The 21551-nt window shown below is 38.9% G+C and overlaps 1 protein-coding gene across 4 annotated transcripts in view; it reads right to left on the minus strand.

Annotated features, from left to right (window-relative positions):
- Positions 1-14948: 14948 nt before the first annotated feature.
- LOC100125464 (transducin-like enhancer protein 4) overlaps positions 14949-21551 on the minus strand; it is a 40733-nt gene continuing 34130 nt past the window's right edge. For all 4 annotated transcript variants that reach the window (XM_011478855.3, XM_004072133.4, XM_011478854.3 and 1 more), the window contains 7 exons: positions 21373-21449; positions 21023-21272; positions 20694-20941; positions 18069-18216; positions 17137-17287; positions 16184-16260; positions 14949-15744 (listed from right to left, as the gene is read on the minus strand). In XM_011478855.3, coding sequence (XP_011477157.1) covers positions 15637-15744; positions 16184-16260; positions 17137-17287; positions 18069-18216; positions 20694-20941; positions 21023-21272; positions 21373-21449 — 1059 coding nt within the window. In that variant the 3' untranslated portion in view covers positions 14949-15636. The remainder of the gene's footprint in view (positions 15745-16183; positions 16261-17136; positions 17288-18068; positions 18217-20693; positions 20942-21022; positions 21273-21372; positions 21450-21551) is intronic.

Genomic DNA, 21551 nt, shown 5'->3' on the forward strand with positions numbered 1-21551 from the left:
TGGGGGCCTTGCGGCGGCCCTGCTGGCCCTGGCCTGGGTGGCGGGCTTGGTCGCCCGGGCAGCGGTTGTTCCCTGCCGGTTCCCGTGTGGCGTTGGGGGGATTCCGGCTGCCGCTGCTGCTGCGGTGGGGGTCTTGGGGTGGGGATGGCTGGGCACTCTCCCTCCTTCTTTTCACGTTCCACCATCCATTTTAGAAGAACATAAACACTCACCTGAGCACAGGTGTTAGCTCACCTTTGCACTAACAGTTTGCATGACTGAATGACTGAAATATTTCACACTAGTTGGTTTTAAGGCATAAGTATGCGTGTGAACACTATCTGTTTTGTGTACATGTCGACAGGTGGACATTTTTGCAGCTAGCAGGTGTGTTTATAACATTTGAGTGTGTGTGTGGACAGGCTCCGACCCTTTTTTTTTTTTATTATTTATTTATTTTATTTTTTCTACATTTGAACCTTACCATAATGATTAACAACCAGTAAACTTGTTGCTTTATGCTGCTTCATGGTCTTATCCCCCTTCCCCTCCTATTATCACCCCCTACCCCCCCTCTCTCTAACGTCCCTCTCTCTTCTTCCCCTCTTTCCTTTTCCGTCCGGTCCAACACCAAAGATTTTCAGACATGATTGAAATTAATAAAGTTTGGCCTCAATTACAAAAGGGGTTTATTCAGACATACCTTTGGTTTGTCTGAAGATTAATAACCCCTCTTGTTAAAGTAAAATATGTCCAACACAAGAGGCCCTCAGCTCTCATCTGTCTGCCCAGCTGTTGGACAGGACAAGTTAAAAAATAAAAAATAAAATTAAAGCCAAATTAAAATTTTACCATAATAGGACAACTTAATTCTAATAATTTTACAACTTTATTCCCTTTTTTTTCTTTTATTGGTTGCACTAATACTCTGTTGTACAGATTTGACAGAAGTGTGAAGAAAAACAAAATATTTAGGACCATTTAAAGCAGAAATGTGCATTATATCACTGAACTTGGAATTTAAAAGTTTAACTAAAAATTGCTTTGTAGAGGATTTCTCTGTTGTAATAAAAGTCCTTGGCCATAAATCTTCTTCTGTTCACTTCCCTTGTCAATTGAGCATCTGTAGTTATAAAACATTTTGAAACCATCCCTGCTATAGGAGCAAGCTCCAGTTTGAGATTTGTTTTTGACGTTGAAGAAGCTTGTCTTCATGTTCTGCTGATAAAACCCCCAGGGACTACATTTTTCCTGTGAGAATGTTACTGCCCCACACCATCATGACACCTCCACCAAAAGATGTCAGTCAATGGAGGACTTAAAGAGGTTTTAGATGTATTGCACTGAATTGTATTACACTGAATTGTGGAATCAGCAGTAGCTTGTATTTACAGTTTTCAAGTGTCAGAAGGTCAAACGTTTCCGTTTTGGTTTAAAATACTTGTACCGTAAATTAAAAAAAAAAAAAGTGAAAGGCTTTGCAGATGCTACCTGCTTTTGAGACTTTCCATTAGTTTAAGTAAAATTATTATTAAAACAATATTGTCTTTAGAAATCTACAACCTAAAATATTATTTTTTCTTCTTTCCAATTTTTTATTTACCAGAAATTAGCTGAAAATGTGTTATCTGTAAAACAATAGTCATGTTTTCTTAAGCTGATAGTATTTTGCTTTTAAAAAAAAAAATTATTTTTATTGTAAGATTAAAAGATTATTATTTCAAGACAAAAATCTTTTAGATTCAGTTTTTGCACACATTCTTTGGCTTTTATGAGCAACAGAACTTTATAGTTTCAGGAAAAAAAATCTGAAAAACATCCAAGGAAAAAATCAAAATTGTTAAATGCTTGAAAAACAAATCATCATTTCTTTTTTATGTTTGAGTAGAAGTCTTAGGTATTTTATCTTTCACTTTTAATCTAACTGACATTTTTCATTTGTAAAAACAATAAATGAATAAATGAGTCAACACAGACATGACTGGACTGGAATCACAGCAGTTCCCATATGACTTGTAAAAGAAGTACCTTTTTTTGCATTTCTTTCACCAAGTTTACAAATTATCATCATCCACTTCACAGAAAACATTAATATAGATGAATTGAATACAAACAGCCTTCTGGGCAAAAAGAAAGGTCTTGCCTTGTTCAAAAATGGGAACTAAAGTTGATTTTAAGTAGGAATGAGAGTTAGCCTAAAAGCTTTAAAAAAACCTGACTATGCTGCTGTATTTGAGCTGAAGAGCATTCAAACCAAGAGCTTTTAGTTCATTTGGTTTTAAGAGGCTTCTCTCTTCTGATGCCCCCCCCCTTTTCCATCAGCATGCAAAGAAATGTCCATGACCTTCACTCAAATGGCTGCTCCTGTTTTCTTAGGGAATGGAAAATCCGCCACTCTGCATACGAACTTCAACCCTCTCATTGGTCCAGCTCTCTCTACTTTTCCGCAACCTCCGAACCTTTCTTGGATGTGGCCGCGGAGTGAGAGAATAGATACGGCTATGAAAATTCTCTTTAAAAAGGAAAAAAAAACGGATGAAACACTCTGGCATCTGGGAGAGAAGGAAAGAAAACGTGCAGTGCATGAAAAAAGATCAAGAAACCAAAGGAGGCCACGTCTCTGTTGATGTTCTTTTGTTTTATTTTGAAATGTTTTTAAGTACTTTGTGAAAAATGAATCCACCACTTGAATTTCAGAGGACCTTGACAGAGGTATTTGAAGTTTTATCCGTGGGTTTGTGAGCAAATTGGACAACAAAATGATCAATTAAAAAAATATGTCTTTTTAAACCATCTTTTATTTGCTGCTCGCTAAATAGATTTTTCATTGTTTTTCCCAGTTTTATGAAAAGTTGTTTATGGAACATGAATTCAGGTTCAGTCCAACAAACTATAACTTGTTTTAAGGACATTAACTCAAACCAAATGTTATATTTACCAACTAAATCAACAAGTGGGAGGAAAAAAGGAATACACTTGGATGGACAGAAATACACACTTTAAGGATGTGACAGATAAAGAAAAGGTAAAACTAAACATGTAAAGATCATCAATATTCTGCAGAGAACAACAAATACATGCCGCGCCGGTCCGCTCCAGGCTACTGTGGAAACAGGATAATTCAGGAAAATGGATCAGTGAGAGTTGAATGTTTGAACGTGATGAGGAAAAAAAAGATCCCTCGAGGCTCCCGGGTCAAAGCGGTTATGGCTGATAAATTATTACCAAGCGAATGTCTAAGATGGTTTACGCTGGGTTATTACAACACAACATTTTCTGCTCAGCCTTGTGTTTTAATGTGAAAAAGGAAAGGCCAGGAACAACTCATGCCCCCACCCAGGCTCCCCCATGCAGGCTCAGAGGAGGACAATAAATGTGGGTGGACAATGAGTGTAAGCTGTTCACAAGAAAACCCAGTAGATCCAGTTTAGTAAAGAAGAAAGGCCCAAGAAAAGATCCTTTCTACTGACATTCTGTCCATTTCTGCCCTTAACAGAACTTCAGATGAAAGAAAAAACTGGATTCTCCTGTTAGGCAAACCTGATCAAAGGCCCTTCATTACTTTATTCACACGTGCACACACACACACACACACACACACACACACACGCCTGCCTTAAAACACATGTCCATGTTCTAACATATACTTGGGCACACAAATGAGCAAACGCACACACTGGTATGTGCAAATGCACACAAACATACACAAACACAGACTCGTAAGTATTGGATCACTGACACAAACACGCACAAATGGAAGCACACAAACACATACACATACAAGCATGCATACACACAAATACATGTGTAAAATTAACTAACAACCATATCCACACATGCACATTACACAAACACACACACACGGAAACACAGGCACATCCACTGACAAACACACACACACATACACACACAAATGGAAGCACACAAACACATACAAGCATGCATACACACAAATACATGTGTAAAATTAACTAACAACCATATCCACACATGCACATTACAGAAACACGCACACATGGAAACACAGGCACATCCACTGACAAACACGCACACACACTTACACACACAAATGGAAGCACACAAACACATACAAGCATGCATACACACAAATACATGTGTAAAATTAACTAACAACCATATCCACACATGCACATTACAGAAACACACACACATGGAAACACAGGCACATCCACTGACAAACACGCACACACACTTACACACACAAATGGAAGCACACAAACACATACAAGCATGCATACACACAAATACATGTGTAAAATTAACTAACAACCACATCCACACATGCACATTACACAAACACACACACACGGAAACACAGGCACATCCACTGACAAACACGCAAACACGTGCGCACACAGACACACAAACAAGGAAGCACACAAACACATACAAAGATGTATACACACAGATACATGTGTAAACATTAACTAACATCCACATTCACACCTGTACACGTACACAAACACACACAGTGAAACAGAGGCACACCCAAACACAGACACACGCACACAGACATAAATGCTCATGTGTGTACACACAAACATAAATACATGTGTACAAGCGGTACTCACAAACATGAATATGCACAAAAGCACACATTCACAGACTCACACGTGTGGGTACACACATAAATGCAAAAACGTGCACACACACACACAATGCACATAAACACCTGCACACATGTTCACACACACATGGAAACACACTCAAACACACCTATAAATGCACTTATAAATATACACAGACACACATTCATGAACACACAGCTACACATTTTCGCACACATACACACAGACAGACCAGGGCTCTCCCATGTCTTTTTACATACAGATCTGAAATCTGTCATTTTTCCTTTTTTGGAAAGAGATAATGATGCTCGTTTCACAGCTCAAAGAAGTCATTAATGTGTGACACAGCCTTGAATGTAGGATATCAAAGCGTTGCAGAGTGCACCCTCCCTGCCGCCCACTAACGGGCGCAGCCTTGTTAAGACGGCGGAGACATGAAATAATCATCGACTCTTCCTGTAACGGGGCAGGAAATTGTTAGCAGCATCAGCTGATGCGAGAAATGTCTCTTTGAATTGTGCAAAAGAGGAAGGCTTCTTACAATTCTTTCATCTCATTACAAGATCACTGTCAATTTTACCCGACCAGATAAGATGGAGGATGCGCTTCCTCCCATGCAGCCTCGTCTCAACTACTTCAAAGATAGAATGGTAAAGGAAAGGTGGAAAAGGAAAACGAAGGAAATTTAGTAAGTCAGACACGACAAGGACAGATTGCATCAAATGCGACACACAAGGCCAAAAAGGAGGTACCAGTAAGTCATTTCTGTGCCACAGTCTCATTAAAACACCCACAGCACCCTTGTATGATGAGAATAGTCTTTTAATAGCTCATTCAAATGCATTTAGGAGCTTTCAGGTCACATGATTGATTGATTTGGCATTTATGAATATAAAGGTGTAGAGTCAAAGCCTATTTCTGAAATTCAATAGTTGTATTCCTTTTGTTTTTCCAAATAATCTTTAAGAAATTAGATTTTAAGAAAAAAATCCTGCTATAAATGTATGTAGGCAAAATAAACTTGGTATCTAAAGCTGACAAGTACATAAGTATGACTTTGCAACAGAAATTGTTTTTTCTACAGTGTGTGTCTGTAAAATAAAACGTCCACGTAAAGGATTCTTTTCCCTCACACCTTGCTGCAGCTGTATAAGTATCATTTGCTTCTCAAATAATCAGTGTCCTTGGACAGATTTTCATATGTGATGCTTTATGTTGCCAATTATGCCCTTGAGATCCGCAGTTTAAGATTAAAGGTCTCCATAGCATCAGGTGAATGAGGTTAATGCTTGTTTAATGTTGGAAAATATGTGAAAAGCTTAAGTAGATGCAATCTATCAGCACTTATGAAAAGCTGGTAATTGAGCTTCAGTTTCAACAGACACCTAAAGCTTTCTTTAACTTTGTGTGTGCATGACTACATAAATACATCAATACACACTCTAGACATCCAGCAGAGGCATTTGTTTGACGTTTCTGTGCAGAAACATTTGAAAAATGTTGTGATGGATTTACGGGGGAATTGCGATAAAAAAATGCAAAAAGTGCATTTGGAAACAAAATTTTAGATCTTTCGACAATCCAAGAGAGTTTCAGTAATTCTAATTATAATTAAATAATAATAATTACATCATAATTAAAGTCTGTAATTATTCAAATTAACTTTCGGGTGTTTAAGTATTAACTTGAACTGATGAGTAAGTATGGTGTGAAGAAAGAAATGTGGCTTCAAAATTGGTGTGCCACTTCATCTATCCTTTTGAGAGTATTTATATTTAACTCAGTATAATTGACTGATCTATGGAATTGTGTTTATTTATGCATGAATTCTTTCTTTTTTGTTGTTGCTTTGGATTCTTTGTGAAACATTTCACCAATCTGTTATTTTTCAGCCTCATCCTCTCGCTGGTTCTAAAGAGTCACTGATAAGATTTCTAGGACCTTTTGTATCTTTTTAAAGCCCCACCCAGATCTTTGTCCTTTCGGTCGGTATAATGAGAAACAAGTGCTGACCACTGCCTGCAAGGTAAATATCATAACTTTAAACAGACGTTCACTAATTGTGTGATGTTTTAGAGCTCTTGAGGAACTCTTTTTAAAAAATGGTGAAGTTAGGCCCCTCATAATGCAGACTTAAAACGTTGTTCTTGCCTACCCCAATTTGGATCCTCTTCCATCCCAGCGCAGTCACTCCTTTATAAAGCTAATGATGATTGGTCACATGCACCTGTACGGGGGCAGCCCTGTCCGGGCCTGTGGATAATCTTAGAGATCATCTCAAGGGTAGTGTAGGTGTGTCATGCAGTTCCCCTGAGGCCCATACGGCCACCTCAGGGGATGTTATGAAAACGGATCGTACCATTGTCCTGCAGGTGGTACTGTCACAAGAACAGCTGGAACCAAATCCAGCAGGTTTATTAGTTCAGCTAAAAGTCCACAAAGCTAAATCAGGGTCCAAATCCAGGCGACAGTCAGGGCAGGCAGCAGGGAAACAGAGTCAGAAACAAGGTCAAGAAACAGAAGATCAGGTCCAAATATAATGCTTGGTGAGGATGACAGAATTGTGTTTAAGTATGCTGTGATTGATTGAATAACAGTCGGGTGTGCGGCTTTCAGGACGTGTGCACTGGGGGTTGCTGGGAGTTGCAGTGCGGCTAGAACTCTGGGGAAAGCTCGTGCCGGTGACCAGAGGGGGAGACAGAGTTCTGACTTCTGAAAGGTACGTGTCGAGAAGCATCTGTAAGGCAAATGGAATTTGCACACACTAATGACGTACAGGTGATTCTTAGGAACGGCGGCCTTACAGTGCGCTCACTGCCCCCTTACTAACTGCGAGAATGACGCATGCATGGGGTGTGCAGATGATATGTAAGTGCCCACCTGGATTCCTCCTACAGGTTGTCACATTTTTTGCAGCAGATATCCTCTATCCACCCATAAGGGCAGTAATGACTAAGGCTTTCTACACTGCAATAACTCTCATTCAAAGCAAGATATGCCAGCTCTTCCATCTCTAGATATGACTCATTTTTTGTCTAAAAGGCAAATGACAAGATTTTTTTTAATGTACTTTCTTAGAAACCATGCACAATTTCAAACATAAGTGTTCCCAGATCCCATTTGCAGCCTTCTGGGCAAGAACCAATAAATCACTGAGTGACTGGTTGCAAATATAACAATTCCTCAGAAAAATCTAGTTAGGATTTGAATGTTTTGATAGAGCTACAGCTCCTTATACCTAATTGTGAAATGATTTTAAGGACATTTATCACTTCTTTTTTACTAACGAGGAATAGCTCCCAGTTGCCACAGAATAACAGTCATTATTTTACAGTACTGATGAAGCCGAGAATAGAGCTAAATGTTCCACTGGGCTTTATTAGTAATGATGTGTGGTGATGGAGTGGGGCAAAAAGGGTCCTGAAGTCACCAATTCTGTAAGGTGTCCCCCTTCAATAGATGGGGGGGGGGGGGGGGGTCTGTTATCTTTTGGATTTGGAAATAGTTTATTTCAAGCAATAAAAACAAAAATAAAAGCTATTAAACCCAACAGTTACAATCAACCTTCAAAAGTCCAATTTTGTTCCTTTAAACTAAATTGCAACTCCAACAAAGAAAGTACCAGAAAAGGTAAGTGGCGTATACTCATACAGTACTTTTCGACCTCTTTTCGAGCGCTTTACAGTTGCACATTCACACACACATTTATACACTGATAGAGGCTTTGCTGCTGAACACTGGCGCCAACCTAAAACCCCAGGAGGTATCTGGGGTTCATTGTCTTGAACTATACAAAACTTTTATATTTAAGTAGCATTTATGGAAAAAAAACTGGCCAATTATGTCATTTATTGCATTTGTTTAATTCAACAAATATGCAAGTCCATGAAGTGGGTATTTTGCATAACATGAGTGCTCTTAATATCAAATGCTGAAGTAGGGTGGCTCATTCCCACGTTGCATCCCCACCTTTTCTCCTTCTTTTCCACTTTGGGCTGAGAGAAGTGATCACTGGAGAACTGCAACAGGAGTATCATTCACTGTAATGGCAGAGCGTCCTCCTCCACAGCTCTCACTATGATCACTTAATCCACTTCAGCAGTGCAGCGCCGAGCTCTGCATGAACACAGCACGTTCACGATGCTAGTTTGCTCTGGGACCCATGTTGACCAATCGCCTTGTACTAGAAAGTCACACTAAAACACTGCAACAATTTTTTTTCCAGCAGCCCACTTGAACATGGAGATAAAATATGCATGGTACACTCTATAAATGAAAATGAGGGTGTAAAGCTGAACCTAAAGTAAAAAAACCACAATAAATCAACCTTGTTGTGTTCATAGGCATCAAAAGGACCAGCTACAGTTTGATCCTGCTGATCGTTTGGGTAATTCGACTTCTGCGGCTCTACTCTGTCAAAGTCTCAGTCACAACTGCACGTACGGGTAAATACAGGCTGTCTATGGGGGGGAAAATGGGCAAAGCTTACGGGACATGCAGGTGGTTTGCAGGAAGTTCGTAGACCGCTTGTAGACCCAAAATGGCATGCGGCGTTGACAAGGTGTAGCCAACACTTAAACAACAACAAGGGTAAGCTAGGTGTGATGGAGGCGTGTCGTATGGATCTTTTCTGGCTGGATTTGGGTACCCCTGGCCTAAAGTTTATAGCCTCATGGCTACATAGAAATATTGATTGTACATCTGTATCTTTTAAAATGCATGTTAAAATCAGGTTTATTTATTCAGAAGAGTTTCACCAAATTATTCCTAAACACGTCTGCATGTCTGTGTTCATCCCCAGCTGAAAGAGCTTCTTCTGAATGACGGCCTCTTTCAGCAGTACTTCTGTCTCTCTGTGACTCAGTTTGACGACTTGCTGTCATTGCATTATTTCCGAGGAGAGAAAAAAAGAAAATACAATAATAAACTTAGATGATCTTTTTATTGTTGTCTCGATGAAAAAAAAAAACTCTCACTAAGTTCAGGAGGTTCAGGACTCCACCCGCTGATGGTGTCACCAAAACATCACGTGCCAGGTTGATGTAAACCATCTTTTTTGCCAAAGTTCAAATTTATGAATTCTCTCGACGAACCACAATGACCATTACGCACCATGCTAATACTCAAATTGCACCACAGGACCTCCGATTACGTATGTACATTGACTTAACATTGAAACTTGACGTTTTTTGTGAACGCAGCTTTAACCCTTGTGCTATCTTAGATGACCCCACCCTTGCATTGACGTGTTCTCCCTACCATGACAAAGGTGGATGAAGGTGGAAAGATTTCATGTAATCCATAGACACCAGTGAAGATCACAAATCATTGAAGAAAAAAGGTTCAGTGCACTGTCTAGTGGGTCTAGATGAACCAACTCCCAATGAGTGCCTAGGATAGCACAAGGGTTAAAATGCGCGCCCTTCTCTCTATGACCCTCTACTGACCCCAACGACCCAAAACCCTAAAGCAGTCATATGGGTCAATCAGTGCTGGGGAAAAAGTTCTTGTTTTTGAGTCAGACTGCCTTTATTTTCTAAAGGGTTCCTGTTGTGTCAGTAGAGAAATAAACGCATCTCATCAAAGTTGTGCTCTTGGTTTATTATTAGCGCCCTAAGGTTTACAGAGCTTGGTCTAAATTCCCACAGTCCTCAGTACCGTTTGATTCTTCATTTTTCTGCCGGCTTGACAAGATTAAGGAGAAGCCATAATGCTGTGTTATATTGCAGCAGGGGCTCATGGGGCTGCAGTTGCTCGGTACTGCAATTATCTGTTAACTGGACAGGTGGATGTTTGACACGTGGCCTTGATGGTCTCCATGCTTGCTGCGCGATGGCCTGCAGGGAACCTATTTGCAGGAGACTGGAGTTCAAGGGTAATTCTTTGATGCACAGAGAAGCCCCAGAATGGAAAGTTGTCATTAAAACTGACTTTTTCCAGCTGCAAAGTATTCTTTTTTCTGTTATAAACCACCAATCTGCCTTTCTCTTCTATATCTTTTTAATCTCGCTCTTTTAACTGGGTCAGCCTGTCGTTGTTTTTTTACTCATTAAAACCATAAAAGTATAAATAATTCAAACACAATGACCCGATACTTAAAAATTACAGTAATTGGACTGTACAGTAAACAGGACTCAGACAAAATACTCCACACAGTAATTTAATAAAATCAATCACAGACTAGAAAAATGAGCAAAGGCATTTTGTACTGAATGAAAAAGCTGAACTGGCAACAAGGAGTTTCTTTCTGCTGAAGGCTCAAATAATTACATGTTTACAAGTTATAATACCTTCATGAGCTCAGTCAAACTACCTGCTTTATACATCATTAGTAACATCATTGTTGTGTGAGGTAATGTCATTCGTAACAATCAAAGTAGACAATAAACATTCAGGCTTTTACTCTTTACAGGAGCTTGAGTGCAAACAAAAGTGAATTCCATGTCTTCTGACTGGACATTGAAGCGTATTGAATACATATTGAAAGGGTATCATTGGTATTTATGAGTCAGGCAGCAGCAGAGAGAATAGTGGCAGTAAACATGAATAAATGACTATTTAAACTGAAAAATGACTGCAAGAATTCCCCCCTTAAAAACAAAAACGAACAGACAACATAAGGCAAACAATGTGAAAAAAGCACCTTTAAGACATATCAAAAGTACACTGTGTGGATGGCAAAAAAATAACTAAAAAATCTTTTCATTCTGAACTAGTTTCTTCTGCTTGAAACTGTTTCTTCAAACTGTTACAATAACCAGAATGGAAAATACTGCTGTCCAACATTGAAACCTCTTAAACTCATATCATAGAAATGGACTTTCTGCAGATTAGGAGCAGTCATAAACAGAACGTATACTTGCAGGGAATTCTCTCCTTTTATCCCTGAAAAACTTAATTTGAAAATTAAGACTTTGAAATAATAGGTACACTTAAAAAAAGATAGATGACTGGGGATTTCAAAGAAACAACTGTTGTTAGTTTCTGTGACCGTGATCTGAAAACAAAGGTTTGATTGAAAATTTAATTCTTGACCTGAAATACAATTTTTTTTTCTTCACTTTGAAATTTGTCAAAATACAGACTTAAATATTTGTATTTGTGAGAAGTGGGAAAGTGAGATGTTTACATGCAAGAATGAGTTGCAACTAAATTAAGCCTATTCATCTGTAGCCATTATTAGTGCATTTTACTAGCATGGAAACGGAAAGAACCATTTAGTCCTTGTTGTTGACTCAAATAAAACATCATTGGCACAAACTAAAACAAATGAAATGGATGATATTCTTGGTCTTTAAAATAAATGTCAAAGGTTGTCCTTTTAAACTTGGTAGTTTTTATTTTTATTTAAATGGTTGCACCCATTGTAGCAATTTATCACTATTTGTTGTCAAGGCTTTACTCTGGGCCATCTCTGTAGCGACACAGGGGCGGACTGTGCGCCGTCCCTGGCTCCACAGATACATTCTTTTTACAGTGTATATGTTTACAACAGGGGGCGGAGTTTACTCTTTATCTTATGTCACCTGGAAGTGATATAAGGACCAATGTATCACCTGTGAGGATGGCACAACAACTAAAAAAGGTGACGTTTATGGGCCAGACAGACTCTGGCACAGCCCGACTGACAGAGAGAAAAAGTGCCAGAGCGTTCCGACAAGCCAACAGAAGTAAATCCATGGTAAACCAAAGCTCTATCTCTGGTCCCTTGTTTTCAGATGAAAACCCAGAAGTTCCAACAGAAAATTGAGGACACTGACCTCCAAACACTAACAAATTAGTTTTACTGAAATCTGTCGGGGCAAGGCCGGTGACCATTCAGAGGAGTCCAATCTGAGAGGCTGATCTGAGGTCAAAGGCTATCAGTAGTGACGACATTGAGGGTATTGTGTTTGATCGGGTGCAACAGCATCATACACAATACAAACACACACATTTTCACACACTCTGGGGTCACACCTGAAACACTTAACAAAGAGGGATAAAAGCAACGGTGTTAAATTATGTAGGAGGAAATGATGGTGAGGAAGAATGGATTAAGGAAACAAAACAAAAATTTAAATAAAAAATGCAACTCATTCCTTATTTGTTCTAATTAATCTCAGGGGGTTTAAATGTTAAGAATTCAGTTTGGAAGTTTGAATTGGAATGATCTTGATATTTAGATTTCAAACAATGAAAACAGAGCAACCACCAAATCTAACAAGTTAGGTGCAGGTTATGCCATTTAAATAGTTCACAGCTGTTTGTCTTCACTTGTTACCAATAAAACCACTTGTAATATTTACTTTTAATATGTGGACACGGTTTGTTTTACTCCGGTTTCATTTCACGGCTTGGTGGCAGTGTTTTCACTTTCCTCAGGTCTAGCACAGACCATTACATAAAGGCTGCACAAAACATCTTTTGCCACAATATTTTTTTTTCTTTAGGTTGACAGTCTTAAAATGAGCTTAATTCAGCTTCAAGGATTGAGATTGAGCAAAAAAAATCATGAACATGACTTCTTGAAGAAGCTGAACTGTGACTGACAGTAATCCGAGTGCATAACTTTCACACAGGTGATAAGTTTGGGACATTTGTGCTTCAAAAGTTCAACATAACAAACAAAAACTGCAGATAATTGCACTATTTTATTTTGTCTCCATTTAATTTCCATTTGTTGTTGAACATGGAGACACAGACTGGGAAAACCTGGGGAAACCGGTAACTTGGTCCTGAACCTTGCATCTAGTCTGTGTTTAGACTACTGTCAAGGGGACTTTCCGGATTTTAACCGAAGCTTGTAAGCAAAACCATGTGACTAAAGATCTCTTCACTCGTTGGTCAGGAATTGCGAGGACAGGGCAAAGCAACTAGAGGCAGAAATTATGGAAGTCCTGCACTTTTAAGCCATTCTAACTTAATATTTTGCTCACAAGTTTTGAACATCTGTATCAACGTCAGGCTCAAAACTTTTTATTCGCTTTTTTGGTCTGTGAGGGGGTGAGACATGCTGCAGGACAGTTACAGGCAGGAAGACGGCTAGGGCGGTACAATAATAAGTGTCTATGCCATATAGATTGTCGGGAAGACGGTGAGAAGCAATGTGTGTCATGTTAAAAATTGTTTTTATGAGCCTGAATTCATCTGACCACATTTCAATGAGTTGCTGTGTCTCATTGTTGTGGTGTTATGTTGTTTTTTTAAGAGAATTCTGTAAAAGAAACTACAAGGTAGCTTTCAGGATGACATCACAGTAGTGCCCGTCGGGCCCATGGCGTGTTATGAGACACAGAAAAGGATGTTAGAGACGTTTTCATCTCTGTTAAAATAAATTGTCTAACAAATAAACAGTTGGAAACTTTTTTCTGTTCGATAACAAGACATTTGTGTTTACATTTGTCCGCAGCTCATTTGTTGCCACACCGTTAACGTCGGCTACGGTGGCCATTTAGGTTCAGTTGTTGCGCTCTGAGGATGGATTGTATTCAGACTGAGGAATCTCAGAGCAAACCGAAGCTCAGGCCGATTGGAAACGAACCAGGACCACCTACAAAAATAGGTCAGAGAGCGGTTCCTGGTCCTGGACCAGGGTCCGCTTGGGTCTATTCAGACTGAAAATTTGTTCCGGATTATTGGGGAAAACGAACTCTGGTTGACTTTAAGCAAACCAAATGTGTGCGGTCTGAATATATTCTAGATCATGCCAACGTATGAGGCAGGAGGAACCATCAACCATCACCAAACATGAAATTGTGATCGGATCAAATAAAAAACAGGAACATATTAGACAGAAATGAGCTACAATAGACAGGCCTATTTGAACAGATGTGAGGCATGTCATAATACAATATTTAGAGATGTAACTGATGTCATTTCTATTGGCAATCATTGTGTTTTTGACGTGTTTGAACTGCCTTTTAGATTTCATTATTTCGCCACATTTTTAGGGGATTAGAGAAACTTTTCAGAGATTTACAAGCAGCATTTTACTTGCAAACACTTTGAAATTCATATGTAAAAACAAAAAGAAAAACATTTTGGGATTATTTCCAGAACAGCATAAAATAAAAGGAAAATATGCAAAAAAAAAGGACAAAAAAAAATATTTTTGTGTTAGATTTTAACCTCAAAAAGGTTTCTAACTGATTCCTCTCTAAGATTTTTAATTTTTTAATGCGAATTAACATGAGCCACACCTTTAAGACCCACTCTGATAGTCATATGATCTATTGTAAAAGTGTTTCAAGTGGTCTTTTAATTATGATGATGCTTTTTTTGACCAAAATTAAAAAAGAAAAAAAAACATCCAGATATGAACAACAACAAAAAACTCAGAAATGCAATTTTGAGCTTAATTTTCTAAATATATGTCCTCCATCAGCAGAAAATGCCACAACAATATGTTAAAAACACAATGTTTTATCAGAGTGGGTCTTTAAATTGCTCAAAACATCTTTTAAAATCCAATTACACAAATAAACTATATGCTAAAATGTAAACAGTTCAGAGGAAACTTAATGGACAACTTGTAAAACTGTAACTGTTAGAGCTTAAGATGGTATAAAACAGAGGGAATCAACATTTGAATTCTTGTTAGTTTCTTTTTTTTTTGCCAAGTTTTTTTAAGTATGATGTTTTGAAGTTGTACAGGTTTAGCCCCCTGGTTTACCTACATGTCCAAACCTCCAGATATATATATACAGAGTATATAGGCAAATGCGTCATTACTTGTATCACAGCTGAAAGTTTACATGTACAAAAAGGAAGAACAAAAAAAAGAACCACACGTTTGTGGTAAAATGTTATGTTGGGAATGTTTTTCGAGCTCTCCAGACTCAGTGCAGATGGACACTCACACATCCTCACGACTAGTAAAAGCCACTTCAGAAAAAATAAAAAAATCTCTGTGCTTAGTTCCATTTGTTCTTTAACAGCCGGACAAGAAGTCAAAAGATGACAGTCCAAGAAGGTGGTTTGGTTTGTTCCTCTCCAATGTTATATACACTAAAGAAAAAGTGTGCACGGATGACGGCGATGTCTGGCACCGAGGCAAGGATGACCTCGTAGTTCCCCTCAGCTCTCTTTAATAGATGACCTCGTAGACTGTTGCTTTTTTGTCTCCTGAGCCCGTCACAATGTACTTATCATCAATAGAGATGTCGCAGCTCAGCACTGAGGATGACTCCTTTGACTGTGAGGGGAATAAAAGACACGTCTCAGCGCAGGAAAAAAAAACCACACAGCTAAGAGCCTTTATTCTGACAGAAAAGTGTTCACCGGAAAATTGGAATAATTAATTATCTCCTCTAATCCGAACCCACTCTCCCTGCACTTCAGTTCTGAGACTGATTGCTGAAAATTCAGCCAGTGATGAACAGTAAAGTCACTCTGGGAATGAAAGCTTTTAGATTTCAGCACTTCTACCCTTACATATTTTTCAATAATGTACAATTTAACCTTTTTGCTGACCTTGCTCACACAACCACTTTATTTGAGAGAAGAAGAAAAAAAGTGTTAGACATCTTTCTTACAGATTCTCAGTGAAGCTCCAGGTAAATGTACAGTGCAGTCCTGAGCTGTCAGCTGCTGATAGGTCATTTTATGCCTTTTGAATGCTCTTTCACACTAACCTGGAATATGCTGGCTCCATATGGGGTTCTCCAAGCGTTGAGCAGATTGTCCTTCCCTGTGCTCACAAACCACTTGCCTGGAGACAAAAAAAGCAGTTTAAGAATCTGAAATTTTGATTTCTGTTGATAAATCAGTTTTATCATTTTGTTTTGTTTTTTCTCCAGACATCTTGAGACTAGATGTCAACGCAAGATTGGTGTCACAAAGCTACACAAATCAAAGATTACAACAACATGAGCACACATGGTGCAGGTGTCTTGAGGTCTGGTGATGTTCCAGGCACCAGTACCCAAAAATGTTTCAGTACAGCTTAGACCTTAAAAAACAATTCTTCTGCAAATCCAAAAATGGACCTAAAATAAAAGTATTTACAGTATAAATGTAGAAACTCTGTTTTTTAACCACAGACTGAAGAAGTTTTGTCAATAAAAATGCGAAAATACCAAACAGAAACACTAATTTTGGACAGTCTTTTTTAGCATAGAAGGAAGTCCTTTTCAGAATAAAATACCAAATGATATAAAAATGATTAGAGATCAGAAAACTTTTACAACAAAAGTTAAAGGCTGGTCAGAATGAAAAGAAGATTGTACCCATTGATCACTAAATTTTGAGTTAAAGCTGGAATAACTCAACTTCCAGTGTTAGTTTTTGACTATTTATATTTAAAATGTCATTCACTGATATGTACATAAAACCCTAACAAGGACTACAGTTGGCTTTCTTAAAAATGGCTTACAATATTGACTAACAGATTAAGTTAAGTTTTCCTGAATGTCATACTTGCTGTTAGAAAAGAGTTATTGATACAAAAGGACTTGTAGAAGAAATATCAAACACTCTCACGGGTCTGAACAACGCTGCTTCTTTTTACTCTAAATGTGTGTTCAGCACTGAAGCGCAAAGATCACATTATCACACAACGCCACTTTATAAAATGCTGGATTCTTACCACAGTGAGCAAATCTGAGTGACAGCACGCAGCTTTCATGCAGGTGGAGCTGATACTTGTCAGGTTTGGTGACGTGCAGAACCTCCACGTTACTGTTCTCCATCCCCACTGCCAACCACTCACCCGTCGGACAATATCCCAGCGAGAAGATCTGCCGAACACCAGTGTGATTTACACTGTCATTTACTCAAACCTCCTACCTAAAAACATTTTTTTCCCACATGCTTAACCTTAAAAAAAGCTCTCCTGTGAACCCTTCATGGCTTGACAAACCTACTAAAGTCAGTGGTATTTATTTCCCCTTTGAAATTTGTGGGTATAAATTTGCTAAAGCTGAAGAAAAAGGGGGTTTATCAGTCACATCTCCCTGTCAACTCTGCGCCCCATGAACTGTCTTTAATGCACACTCCTGTCCTCGTGTGCACACGGAGGCTGTGAAATGGGCCTGTTCAGGAAAATTGCAGTAATGGTCTATTATTGCTACTTTTCGTCTCACCGGAAAAGGATGAATTCTAGCTGCAAGTATTATTAGTGTTAAAAGTATGTGAGGAAAGATTGCAAAAAGATTTTTTTTTAAAAATCTAAAAGCTTGGGGTGGCCTTTAGTGTGGGCTAAATGCTCTGAACTGAAGTTGCAAATTACTGCAATAAATCAAAAGCCGAGACAGTAATCACACAAGCTGCAAATGGCAGTGAGTTGTCCTGCGATGCGCATTTTTTGATCAGCCAGACACTTTAACTTAACCACTAAATCAGAGTCAGAGAAATCTGGATGTCAGGCAGCTTTTTGATCATAAAATATAAGCAAACAGTAGGAAAGTAAGGAAATATCTCACTACTACAAACCATTGATTTGAACATTTGGAAATTCACTGGGAGACACATCAAGTAATAACATGATTAGGTTTATAAAAATGATTTGCTTTTATCCACCTGGGAGGTGAAGTCATGTTGCTGAAGCTGCCGACCCTCCCTCAGATCCCAGGACCGGACCGTGTTGTCTAGACCTCCGGTCCAGAGCTTGGTGCCGTCGTTGGAGATGTCTATACAGCTGGCTCCATCAGTGTGGCCCTGGAACTGCCTGAGAAAATACAAAACAAAGCCCCATTTGATTCCAAATATTTAAAAAAAGGAAATTATTAATATTAAATATTGTTACTGAGAGCTCTCTGTTTACACGCTCCCACTTGCTTACAGCGCCGTAAACCCCCATCCTAACCAGTGCAAAAAAATGGAGAGCAATATTGGAGCTGTCCAGTCATCCAGTTTAGATCCAGATGCTAGCTCAGACGGGGGGAAACATATGTGGATGCATTTGTCTACAAGTGGATGCATCAGAATGGAGCTGAGCAGGAAGCTTGTGGCCCACCCAGTGTGTTTTCCACACCTCAAATAAGCTCTTTTTCCAACTGCATCTTTTTCTTCTGCTCCTGATTCACAACAGTTTACATAAAGAAAGCTTAATTTTCTTAATATATTTCTTCCATCATCATAAAAACACTGCAATAACACCAGAAACACCATTCTCTAGGTGGGTCTTTAAGGTTTTATCATCCAATTCTTTTCTTTAAGGGGTAAACATCGCATATTTAATTTTTAGACAAATAAAATAGAATCATGGATTAACTGCTGTCTTTAGTTAAAAATCCTTTAAAATTTGATACCTATTAAATATAAGTATTATTTGTTAGAATAAAAGCAAGAAGATCTGCAGAAAACCAACATAAGACAGTTTGTTACTGAAATATGCAAAAAAATAATACCCAACTGATATGATAAGAAATTATGCTAAAAATGCTTTGATTTCTTTTTCATTTTTAATTTGATGTCATGTTTTTTTTAAATACATCATTAAAAAACATTAATATTGACTAAATTCAATTGTAAAACCGATCAGCAGTTTTATCTGTTCCATTTGAAAAATAAAATATTCATTAAAATACAAATATACCTATGAAAACAGTTAGATTTGCAAAACCTAAAAACATATTTCATTGTAAGCTGAATCAAAACATGTCTTTTTTTTTTAGATATATTTAAAAAATTCCACAAACAAGATGCATAATACAAAAGAGGTTTGGTTCTGGGGTTTTGGTCCTTTACTGCCAGAAGGATGAGCGGACATGCACATGAAGATCTCAGAGGTTCATCATATATTTCCGATAAACAACAATGGGAAACAATCTTGAACTTTCCAAGGAAATTGTCGCAACAGCAGCATTTAGGCGAAAGGCATGGAAATTTGGTCAGTTAAAGCATATTTTGGAGATGTAACTGTAATGGACAGACATGCACTGTATCACATAACATGGAGGTCACTGAGACCTAAAAAACGAGAGAAGAGATGGTGTCACAACAAAGGTGGTTCCCTTCCAAACCCAGTCTGACAGCTCCCTCAAGCTTTTAGTGTCACATGACCAGGTGTTGTTTTCCAGTCATTTCCAGCCAGCATGCAGTGCTTCAGGAACATAATACATAAAAGCAGCACCCCATCACATCTAATGTACTTCTTTCCCCCCACTATTATTGATTTCCATAGGGGACAGTATTCAATTTTGCCCACAAAAATCAAAGAGAAGAGAAGCACCTCTGAAAATCCACCGGACTTGGTGCTATATCAAATGACAGTCAATATGAAAAAGAATAGACTGATCTGGCGCATACAGACATCCCAGTTATTATATTATTTGTTTTTTTTATGTCTAAAGCCAAAAAAGAGCCACGGTTCAACTCAATTAAAATTGACACTAACCCAGCTAATGGCGCTGATTGGTCAGTAACAAGCTTACCTCCAGCAATCTTTGGGCAGATTGTATTTACCAGTATGTTTCCTAAACAATATATCCTCTACAATATCTGGGGATCCTTCTGCAGGCTGAGATCCCGGAACACTGAGATCATCCACTCCCATAAAAAAATGTGTTTTTAACATGTTTTTGCAGCATTTTTCCTCATGATGGAGGACAAATATAAAGAAAATCAAGATTAAAACAGGGTTTCTGAGTATTTCTTTTCCAAATTGTTGGGAATTAAACGAAACAATGCAGTTTGAAAAAGCCTGTAGCAGTGACGCACCTGCTACAGTTGGCGGACCACAAGCTCCCTGCTCTGCTCCATTCTGATGCATCCACTTGCAGAAAAATAGATCTATGTACGTCTTTGTTTTCCTCGTCTGAGCTGGCATCTGGATCAAAACTGTACGGCTGGATAGCTCCAATATTGCTCGCCATTTTTGCTGCACTGCTAATGTTAGATTTGGGTTGTAAGGGGCTATAAGATAGCTGGACTGCGTGTAAACTAAGGCAGGTTAACTCTGCACCAACAGCCCTAGCTCATAACTCAGAGGTGAATTGCTAATGAATCCTGCTGTTTTGCACAAACTATGTTCCAGGTTTTTTATTTTGACTAAAAATGGCACAATCACAATTAAAAGACCACTGTGAATGCTTTTACAATGCATCAAAAGATCTGGATTGGAGTGGAACTTTAATGTTTGTTTCTGTGTCAGTCTGATCAATATGGATGATGAGAACAAACTCTTTTCCCCCATTGACCTACCTAACCAGAGTCTGGTTGTGGAGATCCCAAACGGCAATGTTTCCATCAGAACAGCAGGAAAAGCAGACTTTGGAGTCAGGGCTGATGGCCAAAGCATAACATGCCGGTGCTGACGATGTCAGTTCTGCTTTGATCCGAGGAGTCGGGGTAGCCAAATCCCAGATTGACAAGGTGCTCGCCTCTCCCCCAACGATGAGAGTCCGTCCATCCGGAAGAAGGCGGCAGGACCGTATGTAGTTATCTCTGTTCTGATGTTACAGAGAAAAGAACCGTCTGAGACAGCTCTTGAACTTACAGGAGTTAACGTCATGGTTTTGGGTTGCACTCACAAGGCAGTCCAGCTGGGAAACGGGGGTCTTGTTTCCTGGGTGACTGATGTCCCACACCTTCACGCAACCCTTGCCACCAGTGTAGACATGGCGTGTTGGGTTACTGATGGTAACCGCACACACCACCTCCCCGTGGCTCAAAGTATTGATCTGTCGAGCGTGGCGAGGGATGTTTGGGCCGATCAGTGCATCTGGAGGAAAAGGAACAGGCTGCATTTGTCCATCGGCGCTCACGTGAAAGGAGTATGCTCTAGAAGAACAGTTAAGATGAGACAGAAATTAAGAACAATCGGGGAGACTGAAAGCTTGCTTTTTTATTGAGCCACTCAAAAACAGAGAAAGGTACTTACGGCTTCCCGCCAGGAATCCCCGACAGGTTAGGAGGAAGGCCAGGGACACGGATTTGATGGTGAGGATCAAATCCCACCTAAAGAGTTTGAAAGATGTTTCAACATGATACATCAAGGTCCGGCGCAAACTATACATTTAATTTTACATCATTGCTCTCAACTACGATGTCAAGCGCTGT

This window comes from Oryzias latipes, chromosome 9 (genome assembly GCF_002234675.1).
Source record: "Oryzias latipes chromosome 9, ASM223467v1".
Classification (NCBI taxonomy): Eukaryota; Metazoa; Chordata; class Actinopteri; order Beloniformes; family Adrianichthyidae; genus Oryzias; species Oryzias latipes.